Source organism: Eretmochelys imbricata, chromosome 6, assembly GCF_965152235.1.
Source record: "Eretmochelys imbricata isolate rEreImb1 chromosome 6, rEreImb1.hap1, whole genome shotgun sequence".
NCBI lineage: Eukaryota > Metazoa > Chordata > Testudines > Cheloniidae > Eretmochelys > Eretmochelys imbricata.
The window spans coordinates 113912235-113936013 of record NC_135577.1 but is presented as its reverse complement, the minus strand read 5'-3'; the positions used below and the strand labels follow the sequence as shown (position 1 = coordinate 113936013).

Sequence of the window (23779 nt, the reverse complement as noted above, 5' to 3'; positions counted from 1 at the left end):
GTGTCACAGTGCAAACAAGCCCTGTGTTTAAGGTGTCAGCCTTATAATACATTTAAAAAGTGCAATTTAAAGTGACACATCGGTGAATATTAGCACAGAACTGCAGGCGGATGCTCTTGATTGATGCAATTATTTGTGCTGACACACACACACAGTTGTTGTAATTATTATTACTGACATAATCTAAACTATTGCAAGAAACCAGTGAAGTGAAACAAAACATTTATTTCCAGAGATTTTATTAATGTAAATCCATGGATATATAATCAACTTTGAACTCCACCCCCAAAATATAAATTCACCATAAGAGAAATGGTGCAGGTTGCATGCAGCCTTTCCCCCATAGATTTACTAGATAAAAACTCAGTGTCCCAATTATAGAAAATAAAAACTTCAGCATGCTAGTTATAGAAAAAATAAAATAAAATATTTATACAGTGAGACACACTACCATGACATTCCAGTCTCATTTGTTTACAGCTATATGCTTAGACACTTGGCACTGAAAAAGGACCTGAACTAAGATGTGACACGCTAGTGTAACAGGTTTTCATTTTTTAAAAGAAAGTTAAAATATCAGCCATAAGAAAATAATCTTAAAAGATAAGAAAAAAGTAAATCTATTTCTAAATTAATTCTAGGTTCCCAATATACTCTAGTAGCAACTGCGATCATCTCCACCTTCCTTTTTTTAATTCTTCTTCTTTTTTAAATAAAAAAAATTATTGCCCAGTATTGTTTAATTGTTCAAAACTGGCTTTTTTCCAGAAATGTTTCCATAACCTATGGAGAAATCATATAAAGAAACAGTTAGCTTTAAGACACGCAGTGTGGACCACTTCAAATTTGCCTGAAGCCTTTCCAAGAAGAGCTTACATTAGAGTAAACTCTAATCCAACACTCAGGAATGCCTTCAGATTGTCTTTCCTATAGGTAGGGAAGATTAAAAAAAAAATAAAAATCAAGAGCTGGCCCATATGAAAGTTACAGATTTAAAGTGACATGCTTCTCAGTCTGATATCAAATTTTATTTAAAAATAAATATTGATTTCAATTGAGGTGAATGTAAAGGCACCACAAATCTTTGAATTTTACTGAAACACTAAATCAGTGAGTAGTGGGTATAGAATGCTACCAATGAGAATTCCCCACTCACGTACACCAATGGGAACGTTTTACATCCACTTTATACAGGTGTAAATGACTACCCAAGGTGCATAGCAGTGGAAAATCCAGCCCAAAGTGTTTAAACATCCTGAGGGTTTTGGTTTTTTTTAACCTTTCCAATATCTTAGATTTTCCAGTACACTGGAAAAGAGAGATATCTAATCTCCAACGTGAGATGATTGCATCAGAGTAGAATTTTTTGAAAAAAAATGTAAGTGTTTAAAATTCCTCCAGTTATATTGGCAAGCTGAGTGGTGAATCTTCTCCAAACATCCATGCATCATTTAAGATTTGGTTGACTGTTCTCCCAGTTTTATTTGACTGTTGGCTGGACAAGATATATGTCAATACTGTTAATTTTGACATTCAGTGTAAAGAATTTAGAATTCAGTCAGTCTCTGAAATTCCTGATCTCTCTTACTGTCCTGATTCAGAATCTACAATGGCAGGGTGAATCTGTAAGGCCTTTTAAACTCAAGTCGTCTATTGTCAATTGTCATTAATTCCTAACATGTGCTTAGTCAGGTCTCTCTCTCTCTCTCTCTCTCTCTCTTTTTTTTAAATTCAGATGGTCTAAATTACATTATTAGGAACAAAATCCTGAGTTAGGATAGCCGGAGGCAAATGCTCTGCTGGCTAAATTGTCATTGGTGTATTCAGTCTAGCTGAAGATCTGCGCCACTTGTTTTCAGTGCTGGCTAACTACAATACAGTCTGTCCTCAAGCCAGTGGCCAGAGTGTGTGTTATCATTTATATAGTGCCATAGGTATCCATATCAGGCAAGGCTGCTACTTAGAGGAATTTACAATCTAATACAGACAAGACAGATGAATAAGCCATCAAAACCGTGCCAGGGATGAGATGAGAAAGGAGTGGGATGTTACGAAGTGATCCCAAGTTGTTGCTCTGGCAAATGAGCCCATCTTGCCTTTTAATCTTGACATGGAAATGTCTGGAAGTCTACACTGCAATGAAACAGCCCCAAAGCCCAAGCCATGCAAGCCCAAGTCAGCTGGCACAGGCCAGCTGCGAGTTTTTAATTGCAGTGTAGACATACCCCAAAAAACAGTTGCAAAAAGAGCTGAAGTGTCACTCTGTTCTTTAAGTTTCTGGTGAAGGCGCGATACATATTTCCTAAAGATGCTGTTTTCTCTAGTGCTGTCATTAGATTGTTTAGCTAATTAAACTCATCCTCTGTCTAAAGACTCCTTAAGTCACATAAAATGAAAACAGATCCATACAGTTACATGAAAGGAACTTGTTGGTTTAAGTATCAAGATACTTGTTTTGGGGAATGTTTAATTCACTCAATGTATTTTCTTGGTTGCTATAAGCGTAATCTATTTGCACACATTACAAAAATGCAACATTTTCCTTTTGAATGAAATATGTAAACTCTGAAGTATTTGCATAGTTGTAGTTTGTCTGTCTGCTTTGATTCTGACTAGAAGTATTCCTGATTTGGGTTTACTTAAGTAAATTTAAATCCATGTACCAACGGTTGTCAGACCTGTGGAGAAGAAACTCACTTATGCATTCTTTACTTTGTAAATTATCTATCTTTTGCATTACAGTAACACTTAGATGAAATTCATGATCCCATAGCACTAGGTGCTGTATAGACACAGTCCCTACCCCAAAGGGTCTATTTAGATTATATCCCCATTTTATAAATGGGGAACTGAGGCACAGAGAGGTTAAAGGTCTTGCTCAAGGTCACAGAGAAGTTTGTGGCAAAGCCAGGAACTGGACTCAGAATTCTCCAAGCCCAGTCCAGGGCCTTAACTACAAAACCATCCTACAACAACAACAGAAGACAACCAAGGCTCATTTCAGCAATCAAGAACTTTCAGAAGAACCATTACCATCTTTATCTTCAGTTGATTAAGAAAGTCTAGGAGCTCCACATGCCCTGTAGCTTCTGCCTGTAAACAGAAATGTAAAGAGTATCGCCCTGTCGTGTGTGCATGTACACGTGCATGCAAAACGACTTAAAGCCTGACTGAAACGTCTAATTACTTGCGGGGAGTTGGGAGAATGACTTATTGCTTGACAAGAGTTCTGGACCCCTCATAAATCTGAAGCAAAGCCTTTTTTTTTCATCAAAATTGTGGGAACCAAAGTGGCATTTAATGTGCCCAACCTACGTGTCAGAACAGCTACGGCGTAACGCACACGCTTCGCAGAGCTCCGCGTGCAGTACGGCAAAAGCCACACTTACGATTTGTAAGGGAGTTCTGCCGTCGTAACCAGCTTGTTCCAGGCTTGCACCAGCTAGATGCCAGGCATACAACCCTTCCACATCGCCGTTAGCAGCGAGGCTGGAAAAAGAACAATTAAGAATAGTTTACTTTTTCTAAAGCTGTAAGGGCATCTCACTGTCATACTGTGTTCTCTTAACTATCAGAGAAACGAATGTGAACACTAAACCAACAACAATCTTAGCATGACTGCCAGGATGGGGGGGGGGGGGTACAAGTAAGCGAGGGAGAAGTTTACAAAAGCTTTCAACAGCTGAGCCAGCAACACGGCTTGATGAATCAGTTCCTTAACTTAACAGGGCTGTATTATAAGCAACTTACAACAGGCTAGTTTCACCCAGTGGGTGTGACTATGACCAAAGGGGAAAAAAGATACGGAGTTTCATATTTCACAACACAATATATATCCTGTGAAATGGAGTCTAAGAGGGATTGGGGGGGGGCCTATCCCACATTTGAGTTGCAGAGTTTTGCATTTTCAATAATAGTTTTACTATAAAGAGAGTGACAGCAGACATGCTAACAAAATATTGCACTTAAAAAACAAACTCCAAAAGTTGTATAAACATATCTGATACAATATTGCCTCTAGCATGAATGTTAATAGTCATGATCAGCGGTTAGGACAGCATTATGTTTCTGTGGTGCCATTTGGATAATTGCAATGGTGCTACAGTATTTGGATCTTAAATTAAGGGCAATTTATAAAACTCCGTGCCAATAAACAGCCATTTTACACACAACGAGAAGAAAAGTCTGCTAAGGGTGGTCTATGCCCACCATTTCTAGATGACAAACATTATACTGTATCAAAGTGAATCAAGACAAAAGTGGATTTTAAATCTTTGGTGTGACAACAGCAGGCAGTTTCTTGCAGGCCTGCTGGCAGCCCGACTAGTATCTGCAGAACTTAATCTTTCAATTAAAAAAAGTGTTTCTAGCCCTTGTGGTGTGATAAACTCCTGGATGTGCCCCAATGCAATGTCACCTGCAGACAGGCTGAAATAACAGAACAGCAGCATGTAGTCTGAAAAAAGTGGGTGGGTCTCACCATCACTCCGCCATCTGCCTGTATCCCCCAGCAATTATTTCTGACCCCAAATCAATCCCGCCCTTCAATCCACATATCAATCCTACCCCTTTCAACCTTACCTCTGCTCCTCCTCCAGCTCTAGGGGTTCTTCACCACACCCCCAAAGCCTTGGGGGTCCCCTCTCTGCTTTCCCAGGATGCAGGGATGGAAGGAGCAGAGGAGCTGTCCCATTACTGGCAGGAGAGCAGAGCTGTCATGAGCAGCTGGACTCTTTCTACTTCCTCCCCATCCCCTGCGAGAATGGTGCAGGTTGCTTGGGGATGGAGTGGAGAGCTCTGCCTGCTTGCTGCAGTAGCCCTGGGGAAAGCAACCAATCAGCGGGGCTCCCCTCCCCAGACAGTACTAAAAATGTGTACCCCTCAGCAACTTGGCTGGCTTCTTAGAAAGGTTGTTTCCCAGATCTGCGACCTGACGCACTTTAAGGACTGGGGCTACCCCCAGCAATCTCACGAGGCTGTTAGCTCTGGAGCCGTAAGGCCCTTAAACGTTAATATTGATGACTTGCTGAATATCTGAACAGAAACAGCCAGGTGATTCTCCAGTGAGGTTGGATCTCATTGAAATGAGGGATGGAAAAGGCCTGTTTGTTTCGTCTGTGGCATATGACCTGCTGGTCTGAATGTCGCTCTCTCTCTGAAGGAAAAAGAGTACAGAGGACAGCAGGCAAAGGATAAGGAGGAAGGTGAAAGGCTCCTGAGTGTGGTAGACTGGCTCAGCAGACTTGAGGGGGTAAGGGAGGAGTCACATGTAGCAAAGGCATGTGAGATATCAGCAGCAGGCAGCCAGGACTGCTTGTAGAAGGGTCATTCTGCAGTCAAGTCTGCAAAAGTTGTTACTCCCTGCTAGTCTGAGGCCACTTCTCAACTGTTGATAAATATTTTCAGGTACTTAAAAAAATCTTTAAAGGGGAGTGGAAGCCTCTAACTGCAGCAGCCTGAGGGTGAGTGAGAAGAAAGCTTTTTTAAGGTCTTTGCTTGCAGCAGCCTGAGAGGGTGGGAAGAAGAGAAAGGCTGTGCCTTTGGCTGTTGAGATGGAGTGAAGGGGTAGGGGACAGATGGAGAGGAGTTAGGGTCTTTGTTTTGTATGAGAAATTTAATAGTGGGAGCAGGCTGGCATATGTAAGAGAAGAAATGTTGAGGAAGCACTAACTACAGCTGCATCCGATGAAGTGAGCTGTAGCTCACAAAAGCTTATGTTGAAATAAATTGGTTAGTCTCTAAGGTGCCACAAGTACTCCTTTTCTTTTTGCAAATACAGACTAACACGGCTGTTACTCTGAAACCTGTCATAATGGAAAGCAATGTTGCAAAAAGGTTATTTCCCACTGACAACAGACCAAAGTGGGGAGTTTAAAAGTGAGTTGAAAGGGAAGAGCCCTTATAAATTGCACAAGACAGCAGGAGTATTAGAAAAATAGGGAAATGAATAGCTCACAGCAGTGGCTATTCAACAAGTTAAAGTTTATTTGTTTCAGAAGATTCATCTTTTGCTATAGGCACCGTGAGATTCTCTGGCTATAAAAATCAAAGCCAGACGATGAGAATCAAGAGCTTCTCAAAGTCTGGACAGGAAAGTGCTGGGCTGCCAAAAAGGGGTCTATCATTCACCTATCGCGCAAAGCAAAAAAATCACTATGCCCAAAGAAGAGCACATTAAAAAACACCGTGTTACCAAACAAACCCAGGTAATTCAGACAGTATCACAGTAAGCACCACAAACAAAATTGCTTTCGTTACTTGCATGCTGCCCACCCCAAAGCTCTTGTTCAGAAAGGGCAATCTGAGTTAAAATTGCCACAGAGGTTGAAACCATGAAGCTTCTAAGTCAGTAACAAACAAACAAAAATAATACTCTTCACTGATCAGGATTTCTTGTAACAATGAATGGCTGTTGCAAATTTTAAAAAAATCACATCCTCAGAAGTTTGCTAATTCAAACTATTGCTGAATAACTGTCCAGCCAAAAATAAACCAGACTTAGCTGATTACCCTGCATTTCGCCTAAGGATGTAGCAAAGAAATTCCTCTGCTTCAGTTTGGTGACCGACTGCACATCCACAATTCAGATGCTGATTTTAAATAAGGGATGTGGGATGACAGAATTTGAAGTGAAAAAAACGTTTTGGGGTTTGGCTTTAATTCAAGGCCAAATAAAAGGTGCTGACCCTCAAGACTGTAGTGGAACACATGCAATCTCTGTGTCTGGATTTGTTCAAATCTGCTGACATCATCATAGATGGGAGTCTTTACCAACAAAACTAAGAATGCCAGGTTATCAAGTCACAATTGCTCAAAGGGGTAATGAACACACAGATAATTTAGTACCACTGTATCCTAACCAAGAGCAAAACCAGTGAGATAAATGTTTATTATTTGTTTTCACATCTGTCACTATATGTGAACTTTATTCTATTCTGTTGATTAATTCACAGCCAATTTACATTTTTCCTCCAGGATATCAAAAGCTAAATAGGGGCATCCTTTGAGGTTTACTGCCTCAGAGGAATGGTTTTGGTAAAGACCTAGGTGAGATTTTTAAATTGATTTTTAAATTAAATTTTAAATTTTAAAGGGTCAGTCAATTTGATATGCTTGAAGAATGCAAGTAGCTTGGTCATCTTGCATCTCTCAGACATTATGTTGATTCTAAATAACTTTAATCCAATTTCAGAGGTGTGCCGAAAAGGAAATCTCTTTAGGTCTGCACAACAGGGACTCCACTGCTATGTACCTTCCGAGGTTTGCAGGGTCTCCTACCCACAGCCAGAAGCCTCCTGTGCACCTAACAGGTTGGCAACAGAGGAGAGCCGCTGGCATGCCTTGAAAGGAGCACAAGAGAGAACCCCTCCTACTACAGACTCCCCTAGTTTACAACAGAAGAGCTACCTTCCTGCTTGTCTTGCACGGGCATGTCTACACCACTTCTGGCCAGGTCCACAGATTTGTGCTAGTGGGGCTCATGCTAGATGAACAGACAGTGCTTTCACATTTGGGCTCAGACTGCCAACTCCACTCCGGCCACGAGAGCCCAAGCTCCAGCCCAAGTTGCAACATCAAAGTACCATCTATGGAGCTATTTTTACCGTGCTAGCACAAGTCTTTGGACTCGAGCTGGAAGGCTTGCTCCCAAATGCAGTGTAGACATAACCCAAGAAGTTTTTGAAGTGATCCTGAGGTTTGCAAGACAGGAGCTTCTTTCTTGCACACATGCAGAAAAGCACGGGAAGGAAGGGCCTGGCTCTATAGAAAAATGGGAGTGTGTCTGGTGCAGAACATATTTTAATGCCAGCTCAGTTTCAAACGTTCAAGGCTTCATATATTTTTGTTTAAAAAAAGGAAATCCCACCCTCCAAAACAGATAACTCTTCAGCACTGGTTGAGTGTGAAAAACACCACACTGCTAAGCTCTTGTGCCACTTGGCTTACCATATAGTCTGCAGGAAGCATAGATGAGACTACCAACCACTGGATTTTTTAACATTTGGGAAGGATGACTATAGAACAGTTACATAATACAGGAATTTCCATTATGGGCAAAATGACTGTAGAAGAGTCAAGATAGCAGAAAAGTGATAAATGTAATAATATTAGCTAGTATGTGCAGGTAGCACTAGATTACAAGCATAAAAACTGTTACGAGTGCTTCATGACCTTCAAAATACGCACTGCAGTGACAGCAAAATATGTATAAAAAGTTGGTAACATTTTAACTGGCTTAGAAGAAAGTACAAGTTTCATAGCGGCTACTGATAGTGTTTACCATGAGGTATTGATGACTCATCTGTGGGATTTTGCAAAGGGTGGGGAGGCTGAGTTCTTTTTTCATGGTGAGCTCAGGACCTGATCTTTCTCAGGGGCTCTTACACACAGTTCCATGTGGGGATCCTGCTTGTTCAAGGTGTAACTAAAGCCACTGGGAAATGGTGAGATATTTGTAGCTGCAGCACCACCCAGGCAGTAAAGAAATTATGTTTCTCTGTTGGTGAAGATTCTTGATAAGCAAGGTAGTGATTCTGTGAGGGACTAAAATAATTCTGTCTACGGTGTACTCAAGTATGCAGTTCATATTATCCAGTGTCCCCAGGCCTTTTTATTCATTTTTCGTAACTGCAAGGAGAGATGGGAGATTAAGATTATAAAAGCCTGCTTCATATTTTATTTCTTCAGAAAGTTAACCAGATATTAGAAGCATGGTCCTACTACCTTCCGAACTATAATTTATCCCAACATCTGGGATCAGACTTAAAAAGGTATGTTATCCTGATAACAGGTTTGAAAAAGAACATCCTTGGATTTCATAAACTGATATTTTAACATATGAGGATATGAGTGAGTGAACTCATTTGCTTGCTCGCTGGCCCTTATTTCAGCCTTGTTGAGTACAGACGTTCAGAAGAGGTGACATTCACTTAATTGACAGTCAAAAACCCAGCCAGTATAAATCAAATTTGAGGCTAAACTGGATCTAGCAGAGCAGCTTTCTGAACAAATTTGGGGAGTCACCATTATATGTCTTGGGAGTTGTCACAGTTTTGTTTTGCATAAAGACAACAATGACCCTGCAGTAGGAAAACAGATTTGGAAGATTCTAAGGGACGACAGGTAAGAAAACTTAGTTCTCATCTTGACAAATTGGAAACGTGAGATCAAAGAACTAAACGTCTTAAAAATGCAAATTCCTCATCTCACTTTCTAAAAACAACAGGATGAATTAACCCTTAAAAGAGGCAGCTAAAAGACTGGATAACGTGATAGTGTTTTGTTTGCAAGTACAGTTCCAACACTAGATGCACTACAAAGAATTTCAACTGACATTTTACAGTTATCAACCGATGACCAAATGTACTAAACTGAACACTTCTAAATCCTAAATCATTTTATGTCTAAAGACAAGGAAATTAAGGGGTTAACGTTAGAACAGCAAAAGCACTGGCCATGGAGATGAACGAGTACAGAATAAAGCCAAATTATTTTGACAATAGAGAAGCAGTGAGAAAAACTGGCTTTTGGATCTTAATTCAGGTAGAGAACAATACAAGATGACTCCTGACACAATGCTAAAATTAGCTAACCCAGTCCTTGAATGTTACTTAGGAACCAACCAGCTTTCGCTCTCCACACCCTGGGGGCTGGGCATATTGCCATGGTGCCGGTCACTTAAATTAGACAGAAGGAGAAGTCAATAAAACACCTATTTGTTCCAAAGGCAACTCTAACCAGGTTGAATGCATGCAACAGCCTCACCAATATGCCAACGCCTAGTACGAGAAAACTCCCTAGGAAGATGGTGCAGGGGTGGAGGATAACGTGAAATTGAATAGCATGGAAGAATAAATCACTGAGTTTTGCTCAAATCATCTAAGAGCTGTCATATCCCAAAGTGAGTATTCCTGACACCTTGGAAGGACAGAATACCTGCAACAAGACAATATTAACTACAAACACTTTAGCATTTTGGCTCATACACTCTGGAGGAAATTCAACTCTCTGCAAAGGGACACCAAAGACCTTTCAGAGCAGTATAAGTCAAGTGGTTCCCTTGTGCAGAAGTGCCCTGCTGATAAGTCAAAGTTCAGTGTCTCTCTCAATACCATGTGCATTGTGGAACCGGACTCCACATCAGCTCTTTGTAGGCCAATGCAAGGGGCATGGCCACAGGATTTACGCTGATGCAGTAGTCCTGGGTTCCCCATAGGTGTGAGGCCACTATTTTTGTGTGTGGAGTGGCTGTGAAAGAGCTGTTTCATGCTTTGTTCATTTTGTGTCGTGGAAAGTCTCAAGACAAGGAAATCCATGCAATCATTCCATGCACAAAACCCACTCATTCTCCTCTCCACATATGTATATTCCACTCTCTGCACAGGAGAGATCTTTAAAACAAATGGGTTTTTTTGTCCTCTGTTAGCTTAATACCATTAAAAACCAATTTAAAATGCCTCAAAAGCCTCAGGGGTTCATTACCACTTCATTCAAAATACAAGAGATCACGCAATGTACACAATACAGATCCAGCGTACACAATATTCCCTGAATGTACGACCACAAATTGCATCACATTCACTTTTTGTTTAAAGCCGCATGCTCTCATTTTTCTAGTACTACTATCAGGCTAGCCAGTTAAGCAGGTTCTGCTTAAATGCAGAGGGTAGAGGGGGCTATGTATCGGGTCAATTTATTTGTGAAAGAATGTAATTTTTTGAGCCGCTCCCCTAACACTTCTGACAGGTGGCTCAGAGTTAGTAAACTCTTAATTTGAAAAGTCTTTCCATTGTTTCCTTCGCTTGCAATGCTCTGGGAAATATGTAGTATGGCTCTATATGGTTTGGATGCAGGCTATGTGCCAGAGAGTCTCTCTCCTGCATATTGTCATAACAGTTGAGGAACTCCACCTAAGAGTCCCTATATTTACATGTCCAAAAGCTGGTAGCAAGGTGTAATTAGTAGAAGGCCCTCAACTGTGGAATCCATATCTTCTGTGGGGGTAGCCAAGCTGTAGTCCTTGAAGACGTGGTACAATGTATTTTGTTCAGTATTCTGTCTGGGTGAGGAGACTAGTATTTAATTTATTGTTGGGGGAATGAGGAAGAAAGAAGGGAAGGCCTGTTACTTTAAGAATTGTAGAATCTACTGAGACAATTTTCAGAGGGAACTGCAGGTGGTCAAGTCACCAGCACCTCTGAAAAAAAGCCATATGATTTTCTTTTAAGTTGATGAAATACTGCAATTTTTTATTAATGAAAAATTAGTATGGAAAAGCAGTGTATGGAAAGTGTTGACGTCAATGGAACTATGTATCTGCTTAATGTTAAGCATGTACTTAAGTGATATGGTGAACTGGGGATAGAGTTCCCACCAATTTGCAGGTCTGAACCCATATTTATTGGATTTTCTTGTTATTCTTCTTGTGACAGATGCTATTCTCGCTCTACAGTTAAGGTTGAAGCCATTCCTCCATAATACAGGTATTTATTCTTTTTTAATAAAACCACTCCATAGTTTCAGTATAAATTGTCCTTGTTGCTCTAATCTCAAGATCCAGATACTAAAAACATAAGTTCCCTACAACCCAATAGTAATAAAATGTATAAAAATGTATCAGGAAGAGGGACAGATTTGCTTCAAATCCATTTACACATTTTCCATAAAGCTCTCCCTTTCACTTGTGGAGTTCTGCTATACTCCTTCAGGTGTGTCACACAGTCAATGGTTAATTTGGTCCCTTTACTTGCATTTTAGTTATTAATTCTAGCCCCAAAATAGTTTATGCCAGGTACCCAATGGTCCCTGGCATATATAATAATTATTTATATAGTGCTTTCCATCTTGAAAGTATTTGAGAAACAATTCTCACATCACTCATTGAAACAGGTCACTATCAAAAATCACTGTTTTACAGACAGAGTAACTGTGGCACTGAGATAAAGATACCCAAGGCCACAGCAGTGTCAGAATCAAGATTACAACCCAAGAATTCCTCACGTAGGGCCTTTCTACACTGTACCACAGTTCAGACTATGGAGGTGCGAACTGTAGTGAACACCAAAGTGCTGTGCTGTAACTCCCCCGTGTGGATTCCTAGTTTGCGCTAACGTATTATTGTATCACTCCGGTAATTTATAACCAGCCACATTGGTTTGCTTCAATAATAAGCCCCCCATTTGTTTCCCATTTCAAAGTAAGTCCTGGGCATATTAACAACTCAATCATTTACCCTTGAAAATAGAGATAACCGGATGATGATGTAACTGTAACTACTGCATATTAGCACAGCTGACTTGGTGTAAGATGCCGGGGCATGGGTGGCCTACCTAGTGGGTGCAGCAGGACCTTACCTGGTGGTTGTGGCGGCAGACCAGAGTAATGGCGAGCATAGATCCAGGAGTCAGGTGCCAATTCGAGGATGAAGCCAGAGTCAAGATTGAGGAGCCAAGCCAAAAGGTCAGAACCAGAATCAGGATTGGGAACATCAAGCCAAAGGGTAAGCCAAAATCACAATCGAGAAGGCGAGCCATAGATCAGAGTCTGAGTCAGAAAAGGGCAGGGAGGCAAGGACTAGACTGAAGCGGACATGAGTCAAACAGCAGGAACAAGGGTTGGAGCAAGAGGTGGAAGCCACGGCAGGGCAGGAACGGCTGTGGGCCTGGTACGAGTTGAGCAGTTGCTGTGCTACTGTTGCTGCAAGGATCAAGCAGCGGGCTGCTGGCTCCCCCGCCCCATCAGGAACGCAAACATTTGGAGAAGGCTCATTGATCCCAGTGGAGCTCGCTGTGTTGCCTAGCTACCAGGCTGGGAGCTAGCTGTGCTCCTGACACTTGGACCACGCTACAGCGCAGTATCCAAACTTATGTCATCTTTACCTGCAAAGTTCGGTTCCTATGTTCTCTAGCTCCTGGCTGGAAAGGTGAGCTCCAGTTTCGCGCAGTAACTGAATCACTTCTACGTGCCTTTATGAAAAAATTGATAAAAAGAAAAAAGTTATTTTTAACAATTAAATATCCTGGAGAGAAAACATCTACAGATCAAAACAAGTATTCCATAAACACCATTTTTCAGATTTGTATGTTCCAAAAACAAAACAAAACAAAGAGACTGACGAGTATGTTCTCCATTCAAGGAGCCTGAGTTTAAAGCCAAGAGAGACCAACAGATAATCTCTAACCTCCTGCACATCACAGGCCACTAAACCCCACCCAGTTTCCTCTGCACTGATGTAGGGCAAAGAAGAAGCAAAGGCTTATCACATCATTTAACTACCTTGGCACACTGAATTTACAAAAATGCTACATTTTCACTTACTGAATCCAAAACAAAGAGACAGGAACATAAATATCTTTCAAATATGATTCTATATTTATTTGTCCCCATGACTGTCCCCATTTCTAGCTCTTGTTAATTCATGAACTGAAATGCAGATAGACAATGAAGGCATTCACAGAGTAACAGTATTTCTGTGTGTATTTTCCACATAACGGGATAGATTGGGCAGGCGTTTTGGTTCTCTCCAAGGTAAGATCTCTGTTGTTTTTAAATGTTAGCAATGAAACCTTGCAGGTTAAAATGAGAGATGCCAAAGTTCCTATGACTTCACGGATGATATAAGCACCCATACATTTAGATTCTTATTTGACCTTTGGGAGAATCTCCCACAAAATACCCTTCTGCTGCTAAGTTTATTCCCAACTGGATACAGTCTTCTTCATGGCCTACTAGTCCACCCATGATCATGTTTTGGCTGGCCCTCTCCCGTGAGTACATTCTTCTGCCTGATAGGTATCACAGGATCTATGTGACCAGCCTGGCTCCGATTCCTCAGCCACAGAACTCAGAAATAGTTCTGCTGAGGCCACTGCAATGGCCCCTTAAAACTTTGTTGTTTGGATTACAATGCTGTGGGATGCATGCAAAATTTGACAATAGACTCTATATTACCCAAAAGGGTAATAATAAAGAGGCACTATATCAAGCTGCGGGAAAACAATCAACCAAAATATGATAGTGGGAGAACTTGACCTAATGCCCTGTAGGATTTGGATCCAGATCTCAAGAGACCAAAAGATGTTAATTTATTGTGCTGCCTAATTCCCAAACTCAAAGGCAGAATTTAACCCACACCCAAAATATAACTGCTCCAGAATGTCTATTTCAAGTATAACCACATCTGTTGTGACTTTGTTTGGAGTGGACTATAGGAACATTTGAAAGTGAAAAATACAAGGCTGCTCATTAACCAAATCAACAATCTACGGCTGGATTCAAAACCTTAGGAACAAATCAGTCACTCAATATTAATTCAACAACAAATAAAAAAATAAGTTCAAATGTATGTTCAGTTTATTCTACATTTCTTATTCTTCTTGAAGATTGGAATACTTTCCTATTTTAGAACTGGACAGTAGGTCAAACAGCTTGTGTTCTGGAATCTTCATCTTGACAAAGAGAAGTTACTTTAAAGCTTATCATGATGAAGCCCAATTAAAATATAAAATTTTTAATTTGATATAAGATCTGCATTTCCTTATAAGCTATTCTGGTAACAACTTTATGACAAGGTTTTCAAAAATTTGCCTTTTCAAAAATTAAATTCTTTCAGTTACTCAATGGAATTTTAGCATTTATATCATGCGGCCAGTTTTTTGCTCAGAGTGAAACTGAAAATCTTCATTTCTTTGTTTCTCTGCAGCAAAGTAAGCATGATCAGTTACTGCAACTGCACATATTGTAAGTTGGTTTAGTTATCTTAAATATTTCATCAGAAGAGTCCCTTGAGACATGGCTGGTTGTCAGTAAGAGTCTCCTGGAGACAGCAAGTAGGAACTAGTGCTGTATTTACTTTTCTTTACACAATACAACTCATAAGAGTATGATTTAACCAAGACATATCAAGCAGTTCAGTACTCATTTGAAAAATGAAACTGATAACAGATTATAGCAGAAAAGCTTTTACATTTACTCACAAACTTGTATTTTGTACAGGACTACATGCAAACAGTGTCTGTATCTGTTTCCTTGGTAGTGGTCTGTCCTGGAGTACTCAGCATTTCTAACACTCCTAAAAAGACCATTGCTCCATTGTGGCATTTTTTTGGCAGCAATAAATAAATATACTGAACAGAGTGCATAGGGGTGGGAGGAGGAGAAAAGTGTGTGTGGGCAAGTGTGTTTTATTTTTTTTTTTAAATAAACTGAAATTAAGTGGAAACCTCAATGGTCTTGAGCCAACTGTTTCCACTGCAACAGCTTCTCGTCTAGTAGATGGAGTCTGAAGATCTTTAGAGGTGGTAGGAGATGCAGCCCTCCTGCCCCACAGATGACCTTAGATCCATATAGAAATCCTTCCAATCTCAGGGCCCCTATGGAGGGCCTGACCTTCTCCGCTAGTCCCCGTGGCTCCTTAATCTAACTTTAGATGGGCTATTACCAGCAGGAGAGTGAGTTTGTGTGTGGGGGGGTGGAGGGTGAGAAAACCTGGATTTGTGCTGGAAATGGCCCAACTTGATGATCACTTTAGATAAGCTATTACCAGCAGGACAGTGGGGTGGGAGGAGGTATTGTTTCATGATCTCTGTGTGTATATAATGTCTGCTGCAGTTTCCACGGTATGCATCCAATGAAGTGAGCTGTAGCTCACGAAAGCTCATGCTCAAATAAATTGGTTAGTCTCTAAGGTGCCACAAGTACTCCTTTTCTTTATTCTAACTGGTAACACAACTCAGGAACGAGGCTCTCCTTGCATTACAATCATGTCTGGACCACAAAACCATGCTTCTCCTTCCATGTGGAGGTGTGAAGGTGCAGGCTGGGAATCTGTGCTGATGGTCAGAATTCAGTTGTGCGGGTATTTCTCTCACACATTTGCCAGCAGAGAGTAGCTCCCGAAAAGCCATAAACGGGCTCCTGCTACTTGGGCTCAAATTTCCCTTCCTCTGACAAATTTTTGGCCATTTGCATGGGTTCTTTTCACTTGTCGTCTCCTTCTCTACAGCTAAAATCAAGAAGAATGATCTGGCCCTCAATCTTTTGGGATCCCTAAAAACCAGTACATACCATGGTCACCAATGAAAAGTCGATATTCACCACAGGTGGTAATCTGAGTTATCAGAGTTATTTCATGATCCTTAGAAAAGTAACTAAGACACGGATTCTGCAAGGACTTCTGAACATCAGTTTATGTACTGTGAGTGAACAAAATTAAGCCCATGTATACGAGGCTCAGGACCTTGGGCTGTACTTTCCACCAGCCATTTAAAGAAATGCAGGTACAACATATGTTTAAACGTGATTAGCTTCGTTCTTTTTGATCCTTGCTTCTCTAGCAGCTATGATGGCTATGACAGGATTGGCTCAGTTTTTCTCATTCAACTTTCACAATGTTGAACCACTATGATTTTCAAACTCCGAAGCAATGTATAATATCAGACAGACTACAATGTGATTTTAAAGAGTCAGTGTGAAGTGTAGATTCTCCCTCTATCCCAGAGATACTAAAATAATGGAACCATGACCTTGCAAATTTCAAGTATTACAATGCATGTTTATGTGGGAAGTGACTTTACCAACAATAATCTCTGATGTTCTGACAGCAGTGTGCAACACATACTGTATACAACTTTTTCTTTGCAGCCATTTTAGTCCTTAAGTTTAAAGTAGAAGGAAAAGGTTATAATAAATAAAATATATGAAATTTTGATTTGAGACCTCTGTTTCATGCTTAGAAAAGTTTACTTTATAAAAGTATTTATTTTACAGTTTTGAAAATGAACACTCTATTAAGGCACTGGGAAAATGGCAGTTAAAGGGATGTTGCTAACTTTGATAGGTCCAAACAACTGACCTACATTATCTCCTGGGTGTGAGATATTGTGTGAAGTGCCCTATAATAAAGAGAATGTGTATACACACAGTAATAAAGAGGATGAGTACATGTATTATGGGACAGAAGATGGACATGCAGTAGATTACTATAGTTTTTAAAAGAACTCTAATTTTAACAGCAATGAAAATATCAAGTTAATTTTTAAAAAATTAAGGAAAGCTTTAAGAGATTAAACATGAGACCACTGTTGACATAGGCCATTTTGTTTGCCTACAGGTTGACAGTGCTCCATTAAGATGCTTTTTGGCAGAAACACAAATCGTGACCATTCATACTAATGATAAGGGAAGAGAGAAATCACTGGTCATTTTTCTGATTTGCATGATTAGCTAAAAACCCCCAAATCACTGAGAGAAGTGACACACACGTTAAAACAAAGCTTTTGAGAGGAGTAGACACTAAACAGAATAAATCAGTGATTCTATTCCAATTCACCTAAAATATTAATCTCCAGAACATGGAATCAATCAGTGCAAAGTTCTGTGAAGTTAAGGCAAATTCTTAGATTGTTTCAAAAAGCACAATTTTATATTTTGCAAGTCTGACCATGATATAAAGCACAGAATACTTATTAATATTAATTTTTAAAACAGCCATTTCCCCCCCTTTTGATACTTAATATAAAATGCAAAAGTTTAACATCAATATTGTTTCTCTTCACTTTCAACAGGCATTTGTTTTATGAATGTAATTCAAATATATTTTGTAGTAATCACACTTTTTTAGCATATATTTGATTCCATACATCCCTATCTACATCAGAGGTAAATTAGCGCTGCAAGATTTCTAATGTCCAGAGCCACTTCAGCTTCAGTATAAAGTTTAGTATCTTAGCACTACAGGCCTGAAGCTACTGTTACAGACAATAAAATGGCATATTTATTTAGCTTTTCCTCTCATTCTGATAAGGGTACAAACAACAAAAACTAAAAATAGTTAGGATTCATTTTCATTTTACCACTCCTCATTTCAGAATGGGTGTACAGGTTTAAAGAGGCATCGTAGGAGTCAAATATAGGAGTGGCAATGAAAAGGAATCCAAACAACAAACTCATGTGAAATTCCTCAGGCAGTAGTTGGGTGTGGTAAAATAAATGCAGGTATCTGATTTGCAGGAACATCTAATAGTGATGCAGGGCTTTCTCACACTGGACTAGGGGCACCTCTGTTCAACTGCAAGTTTGTTTGATTTGCTTTTAGCTAGTTCTTGTTGTTGTGGGGTGGGGAGAGGGGGTTATGACTTTTATAAATATTTCTTAGGTCAAAAAGGCTTGGATAGTTCTAAGATAATGACAGTGACAACTATAAAGATGTAGGGGAGCACGCAATGGTCTAGCAGTAGCACAATGTGCAGCCATCCAGAGCTTTGAGGGTCCTGGGTTAGCAGAAACTGGGATCAGTGCTAAGTCAGCTTCCGAGCTCCTGTAGAGGAGGAAAGCTTTATGTCTTTTTGCAGAGATTTCTTCAGTTGTTAGATAAACAGAACAGTCAGACTCCACAGGGAGCCAGATCCAGCCCTCACAGACAGGTGAACCTGCCAACATTTGAAAGCTATAACAGAGATATTTGTAGAGAAAGACCAGGACACACACTGGACTTGAGGGACCTTTTGGAGGCACAGAGTGAAAAAGGATAAATATTTTGTTAAATATAAAATGGGCACTGTCCCTCAAAAATACAGACAAATGGTGTTCACAAACTGTAAACACATAATAAGGGCCTAAAGGATAGGATGAATAAACAGGGAAAGCATAGGCAAGTGAGAGACAGAGTCAATCTGTAGCTTCAAACGGGTGGAAGGACAAATAAGGATGTAAATCTCCAAACTACAAGCCTTAATTTCAGCTACAATAATTGACATCTTTTTACATTCTGATAAACCATGGCACTATGAACCTACACAATAGGATAAAGACCAGCAGAATGACTGGCCCACAGACCACCACCACCTAGGAGACCAACTTCAAGGATTATTGGTGTCATTGCCAACACGGAGAGAGAATCACTGAGGGAGGCAGCCAGCACATGCTTATTGTGCATGCCTCTGCTGATAAATGTGTAGAGTTTGTGGGAGAGAAATCAGAGAAATGGTGACCCAGAAACAAAGGATGGGTACAAAACCCTTCAGCCTACTGGAGTAGCCTGTTCTATTTTAAAACCCTCTGTTCCTGACGAGGAAAGGAAGGTACAAAGAGACAGCCCCCTCTTCCCTATTGCTCTAGTTCCTGAACTCTCCCTTCTGCAAAAATAAAATTAACAATAAGTCAAATTTTTCTTTTATAAAGAAATCTCACCACAAATAATGGAGTCTTGGAGTAGGGGGCAGGGATAAAAAAACAATCTTGATTTACTTAGCTCCGGGATTTGGCATCAGCAAGGCTGTTTTCTTCAGCTACAATGTCCTAAATATCCAAACCATTTACACATCCTTTAAAACTACAGAATTTGCTGTCAAAGAATTGATCACCGCTTTTCACTATTGCAGATTGCTGACAAAACCCACTAATTGAAAGTGACATAAATTTGAAATGAGATGGGTTAACTCTCTCATAGATCTTTGTGTAAAATGTATTTTTTTAATACCTGAATTTGACTGCATACTTCAGTGGGGTAGCACCAAACATGTCTTTAGCATAAACAGTTGCTCCATACTTCAGTAAATACTCAACTAGTTGTAAATTTCCTTCACTTGATGCAATATGAAGTGGAGTTCGACCATCATAATCTTCACAGCTCAAGTTTCCACCCTGCAACATATACACAACAACTGCTAATGATAGTACACTTGAGGCTGGTTGGTATAGGGTCTCAGATCACATAATGATACGTACTCCAATATTACAGTTTGAATCCAATGACCAAAAATCATTAAACATGAGACAGTTTCTCAAAAGCTTATGTGAAACTAATTAGTTAGTCAAGTTCATAATGGTGTCCAGTAGTCACTGGTAGACGTATCTACTTTGAGATTCATAGACCTATGGATATAATGAAACATTCAAAAACCAGTTGGAGAACACTTCAATCTCTTCGGTCACTCGATTACAGACCTAAAAGTTGCAATTCTTCAACAAAAAAACTTCAAAACCAGACTCCAACGAGACACTGCTGAATTGGAATTAATTTGCAAACTGGATACAATTAAATTAGGCTTGAATAAAGACTGAGAATGGATGGGTCATTACAAAAAGGGAAAAACTATTTCCCTATGTTTATTCCCCCCTCCCCGCCACTGTTCCTCAGATGTTCTTGTCAACTGCTGGAAATGGCCCACCTTGATTATCACTACAAAAGGTCCCCTCCCCTTCCCCGCTGGTAATAGCTCACCTTACCTGATCACTCTCGTTACAGTGTATATGGTAACACCCATTGTTTCATGTGCTCTATGTATATAAATCCCCCCTCTGTATTTTCCACTGAATGCATCCGATGAAGTGAGCTGTAGCTCATGAAAGCTTATGCTCAAATAAATTTGTTAGTCTCTAAGGTGCCACAAGTACTCCTTTTCTTTTTGCGGATACAGACTAACATGGCTGCTACTCTGAAACCAAACAGTAGTTTTGTATATCAAGACCATCCTTGGCACCTCCTCCTGCTCTGGAACCTTCACAAGTGGCTAAAGATACCCTACCACATTAAGAAATTCTTTGGTGAATTCTCCAGTTCCAATACTTTGAACAGCCTGTGGATGGAAAAGTACAGGTCCAGATGCCAAACTACACCTACCATGATGCCTGACCATACCTACCAGATGCCTGACTACACATCATAAAGAATGAATATTCAAATCTAAGAATGTGCACCGCTCATACAGACACACACATAAATATGCATTCATATGTTAAATACAACCAGAAAGAGCTTGCATATTTAAAAACAGCAAGGAAGAATTATTGCTAGGGCTGCTAATTAATCGCAGTTAACTCATGCAATTAACTCAAAAAAAATTAATCGCGATTAATCACAATTTTAATCGCACTGTTAAACAATAGAATACCAATTGAAATGTATTAAAGATTTTGGATGTTTTTCAGCATTTTCATATAGTATTCTATGTTGTAATTAAAATCAAAGTGCATATTGTTTATTACAAATATTTGCACTGTAAAAATGATAAACAAAAGAAATAGTCTTCAATTCACTTCATACAAGTACTGTAGTGCAATCTCTTTGTCGTGAAAGTGCAACTTACAACTGTAGATTTTTTTTTGTTACATAACTGCAGTCAAAAACAAAACAATGTAAAACTTCAGAGCCTACAAGTCCACTCAGTCCTATTTCTTCTTCAGCCAATCGCTAAGACAAACAAGTGGGAGATAATGCTGCCCACTTCTTATTTACGATGTCACCAGAAACTGAGAACAGGCATTTGCATGGCACTTTTGTAGCCGGCATTGCAAGGTATTTACGTACCAGATATGCTAAACATTTGTGGGCCCCTTCATGCTTTGGACACCTTTCCAGAGGATATGCTTCCATGCTGATGACACTCGTTAAAAAAGTAATGCATTAATTAAATTTGTGACTGAACTCCTTGGGGGAGAATTGTATGTCCCCTGTTCTATTTTACCTGCATTCTGCCACATATTTCATGTTATACCAGTCTCGAATGATGACCCAGAACATGTTGTTCATTTTAAGAACACCTTCACTGCAGATCTGACAAAACGCAAAGAAGGTACCAATGTGAGATTTCTAAAGATAGCTACAGCACTTGACCCAAAGTTTAAGAATCTGAAGTGCCTTCCAAAACCTGAGAGGGACGAGGTGTAGAGCATGCTTTCAGAAGTCTTAAAAGAACAACAGTCCGATGCAGAAACTACAGAACCCAAACCACCAAAAAAGAAAATCAGCCTTCTGCTAGTGGCATCTAACTCAGATAATGAAAATGAACATATGTCGGTCCACACTGCCGTGGATTCTTATTGAGCAGAACCCATCATTAGCATGGATGCATGTCCTCTGGAATGGTGGCCGAAACATGAAGGGACATATGAATTTTTAGTGCATCTGGCACGTAAATATCTTGCGATGCCGGCTGCAACAGTGCCATGAGAACGCCTGTTCTCATTTTCAGGTGACATTGTAAACAAGAAGCAGGCAGCATTATCTTCTGCAAATGTAAACAAACTTGTTTCTCTGAGCAATTGGCTGAACAAGAAGTAGGACTGAGTGGACTTGCAGGCTCTTAAATTTTACATTGTTTTATTTTTGAATGCAGGTTTTTTTGTACATAATTCTACATTTGTAGGTTCAACTTTCATAATACAGAGATTGCATTACAGTACCTGTATTAGGTGAACTGAAAAATACTATTTCTTTTGTTTTTATACAGTGCAAATACTTGTAATCAAAAATAAATATAAAGTGAGCACTGTACACTTTGCATTCTGTGTTGTAATTGAAATCAGTATATTTGAAAGTGTAGAAAACATCCAAAATATTTAAATAAATGATATTCTATTATTGTTTAATAGTGCAATTAATTTTTCTGCAAAGTACAAAGAAAACAGATTAAGCTGCTTACTGTATGGTCAATTACAAATTACCGTGAACACAGAATCACTTAGCAGCCAGCGCACAGTTAGGGTTGAATTTCAGGTTTTATTAACTCTGCATAGGGAAACTAATTTTTTTTTTAGGATCAGTCCAAAGTGCTGTATGGCAGCGTGAGCCAGGAAACTGGGGAATCAGAGTGGTCCAGGAATGGCAGTAGGAGCTTAGAACTCTGTGGGGTGGTGTTATCTGGAGAGCTCAAAATGTGAACAGGCCAGAACAAGACAGGAAATGCCAGCAATGTGGTAGAGCTCCACATTGCAGGGAGAGAGTGGACTACTGGGGAAATGGGGAGCTAAATTCTGCTTTAGCCCAGTATTTTGTTTTGTTGTTTTAAGAAAAGGAAATTGACAAAACCATGTTTAAACTCTACATAAAGGTGGGTACTATGGATATAAAAGGAAAGTTGCAGTTAAAAAGAACCCTAAGCATTTAAAAGTATGGAAATGAATAGTTAAGGGGAAGGTAGAATGCATTTGCATATTTATCTTAGTTCACAAAGTCACAAGTGACAGGCTGAGAACAAGCCTGAAAGATGTCACATGAAATAAAGCATTTTTGAAAAGACTAGACTGAAGTACCTATTAATAAATGCTTGTCATCTCACCTTGATTGTAGTGTTACTATCATACTCTATTATACAGACATATTGCTTGCTTCCAGTCTCTTACAAATGCATTTTGTATTAAGCTATAAATAAAAGATTTGTAAAGAGTTTAATTTTTTTTACCATTTCTCCTATGGCTTTTAGTGCATCTATGTCACCTGTTTTAGCTGCAGCACAGGCCAAAGAAGGAATTAATGCATCTCTAATGGCTTCTAGCTCCTGAGAAACACAAAATAAAATTTAAAAGTTTTAGTATCATACATATCTTTTTATTTACTATTTGTGTCCTTAGAACTACTGACACCTACATCAGAAGAACAATATTGCACCCACGTTTACTTGTAGATCTAATAATACAAATATAATAATTGAGGATACCAGTTAGTAAAAACAATCTTGTTCATATTCTTTGAGGGAAAAGAAGCTACATGTATACTTTAACACGGCTACCACTCTGAAACCTGTTTCCATAGTTACTTGGACTTCTCTCATTTCCTAGTTATACTAGAATTAAATAAAGAGGATTTCTAAACTATGCTATTTCAGACCCACATGCTAATTAGTTTTTTTCAGATCCCTCAAATGACATCCCTGTCTTTACGTGAATTCTACATAGCAAAACTCCCTCATATTATCAAGATGTGCTCATCTCAAACTAATATTAGTTTTTTGGAAAATTTTTGGTCCCAGATTTGGCCAATAAACAATATGCAACTGGAATA

General features: G+C 39.5%; 1 protein-coding gene across 1 annotated transcript in view; it reads right to left on the bottom strand.

Annotated features, from left to right (window-relative positions):
- Window positions 1–747: 747 nt before the first annotated feature.
- ASPG (asparaginase) overlaps window positions 748–23779 on the bottom strand; it is an 82848-nt gene continuing 59816 nt past the window's right edge. The window contains exons 11-16 of the mRNA XM_077820532.1: window positions 23181–23276; window positions 19478–19641; window positions 12879–12965; window positions 3390–3489; window positions 3034–3093; window positions 748–783 (exon numbers count right to left, since the gene is read on the bottom strand). Coding sequence (XP_077676658.1) covers window positions 748–783; window positions 3034–3093; window positions 3390–3489; window positions 12879–12965; window positions 19478–19641; window positions 23181–23276 — 543 coding nt within the window. The remainder of the gene's footprint in view (window positions 784–3033; window positions 3094–3389; window positions 3490–12878; window positions 12966–19477; window positions 19642–23180; window positions 23277–23779) is intronic.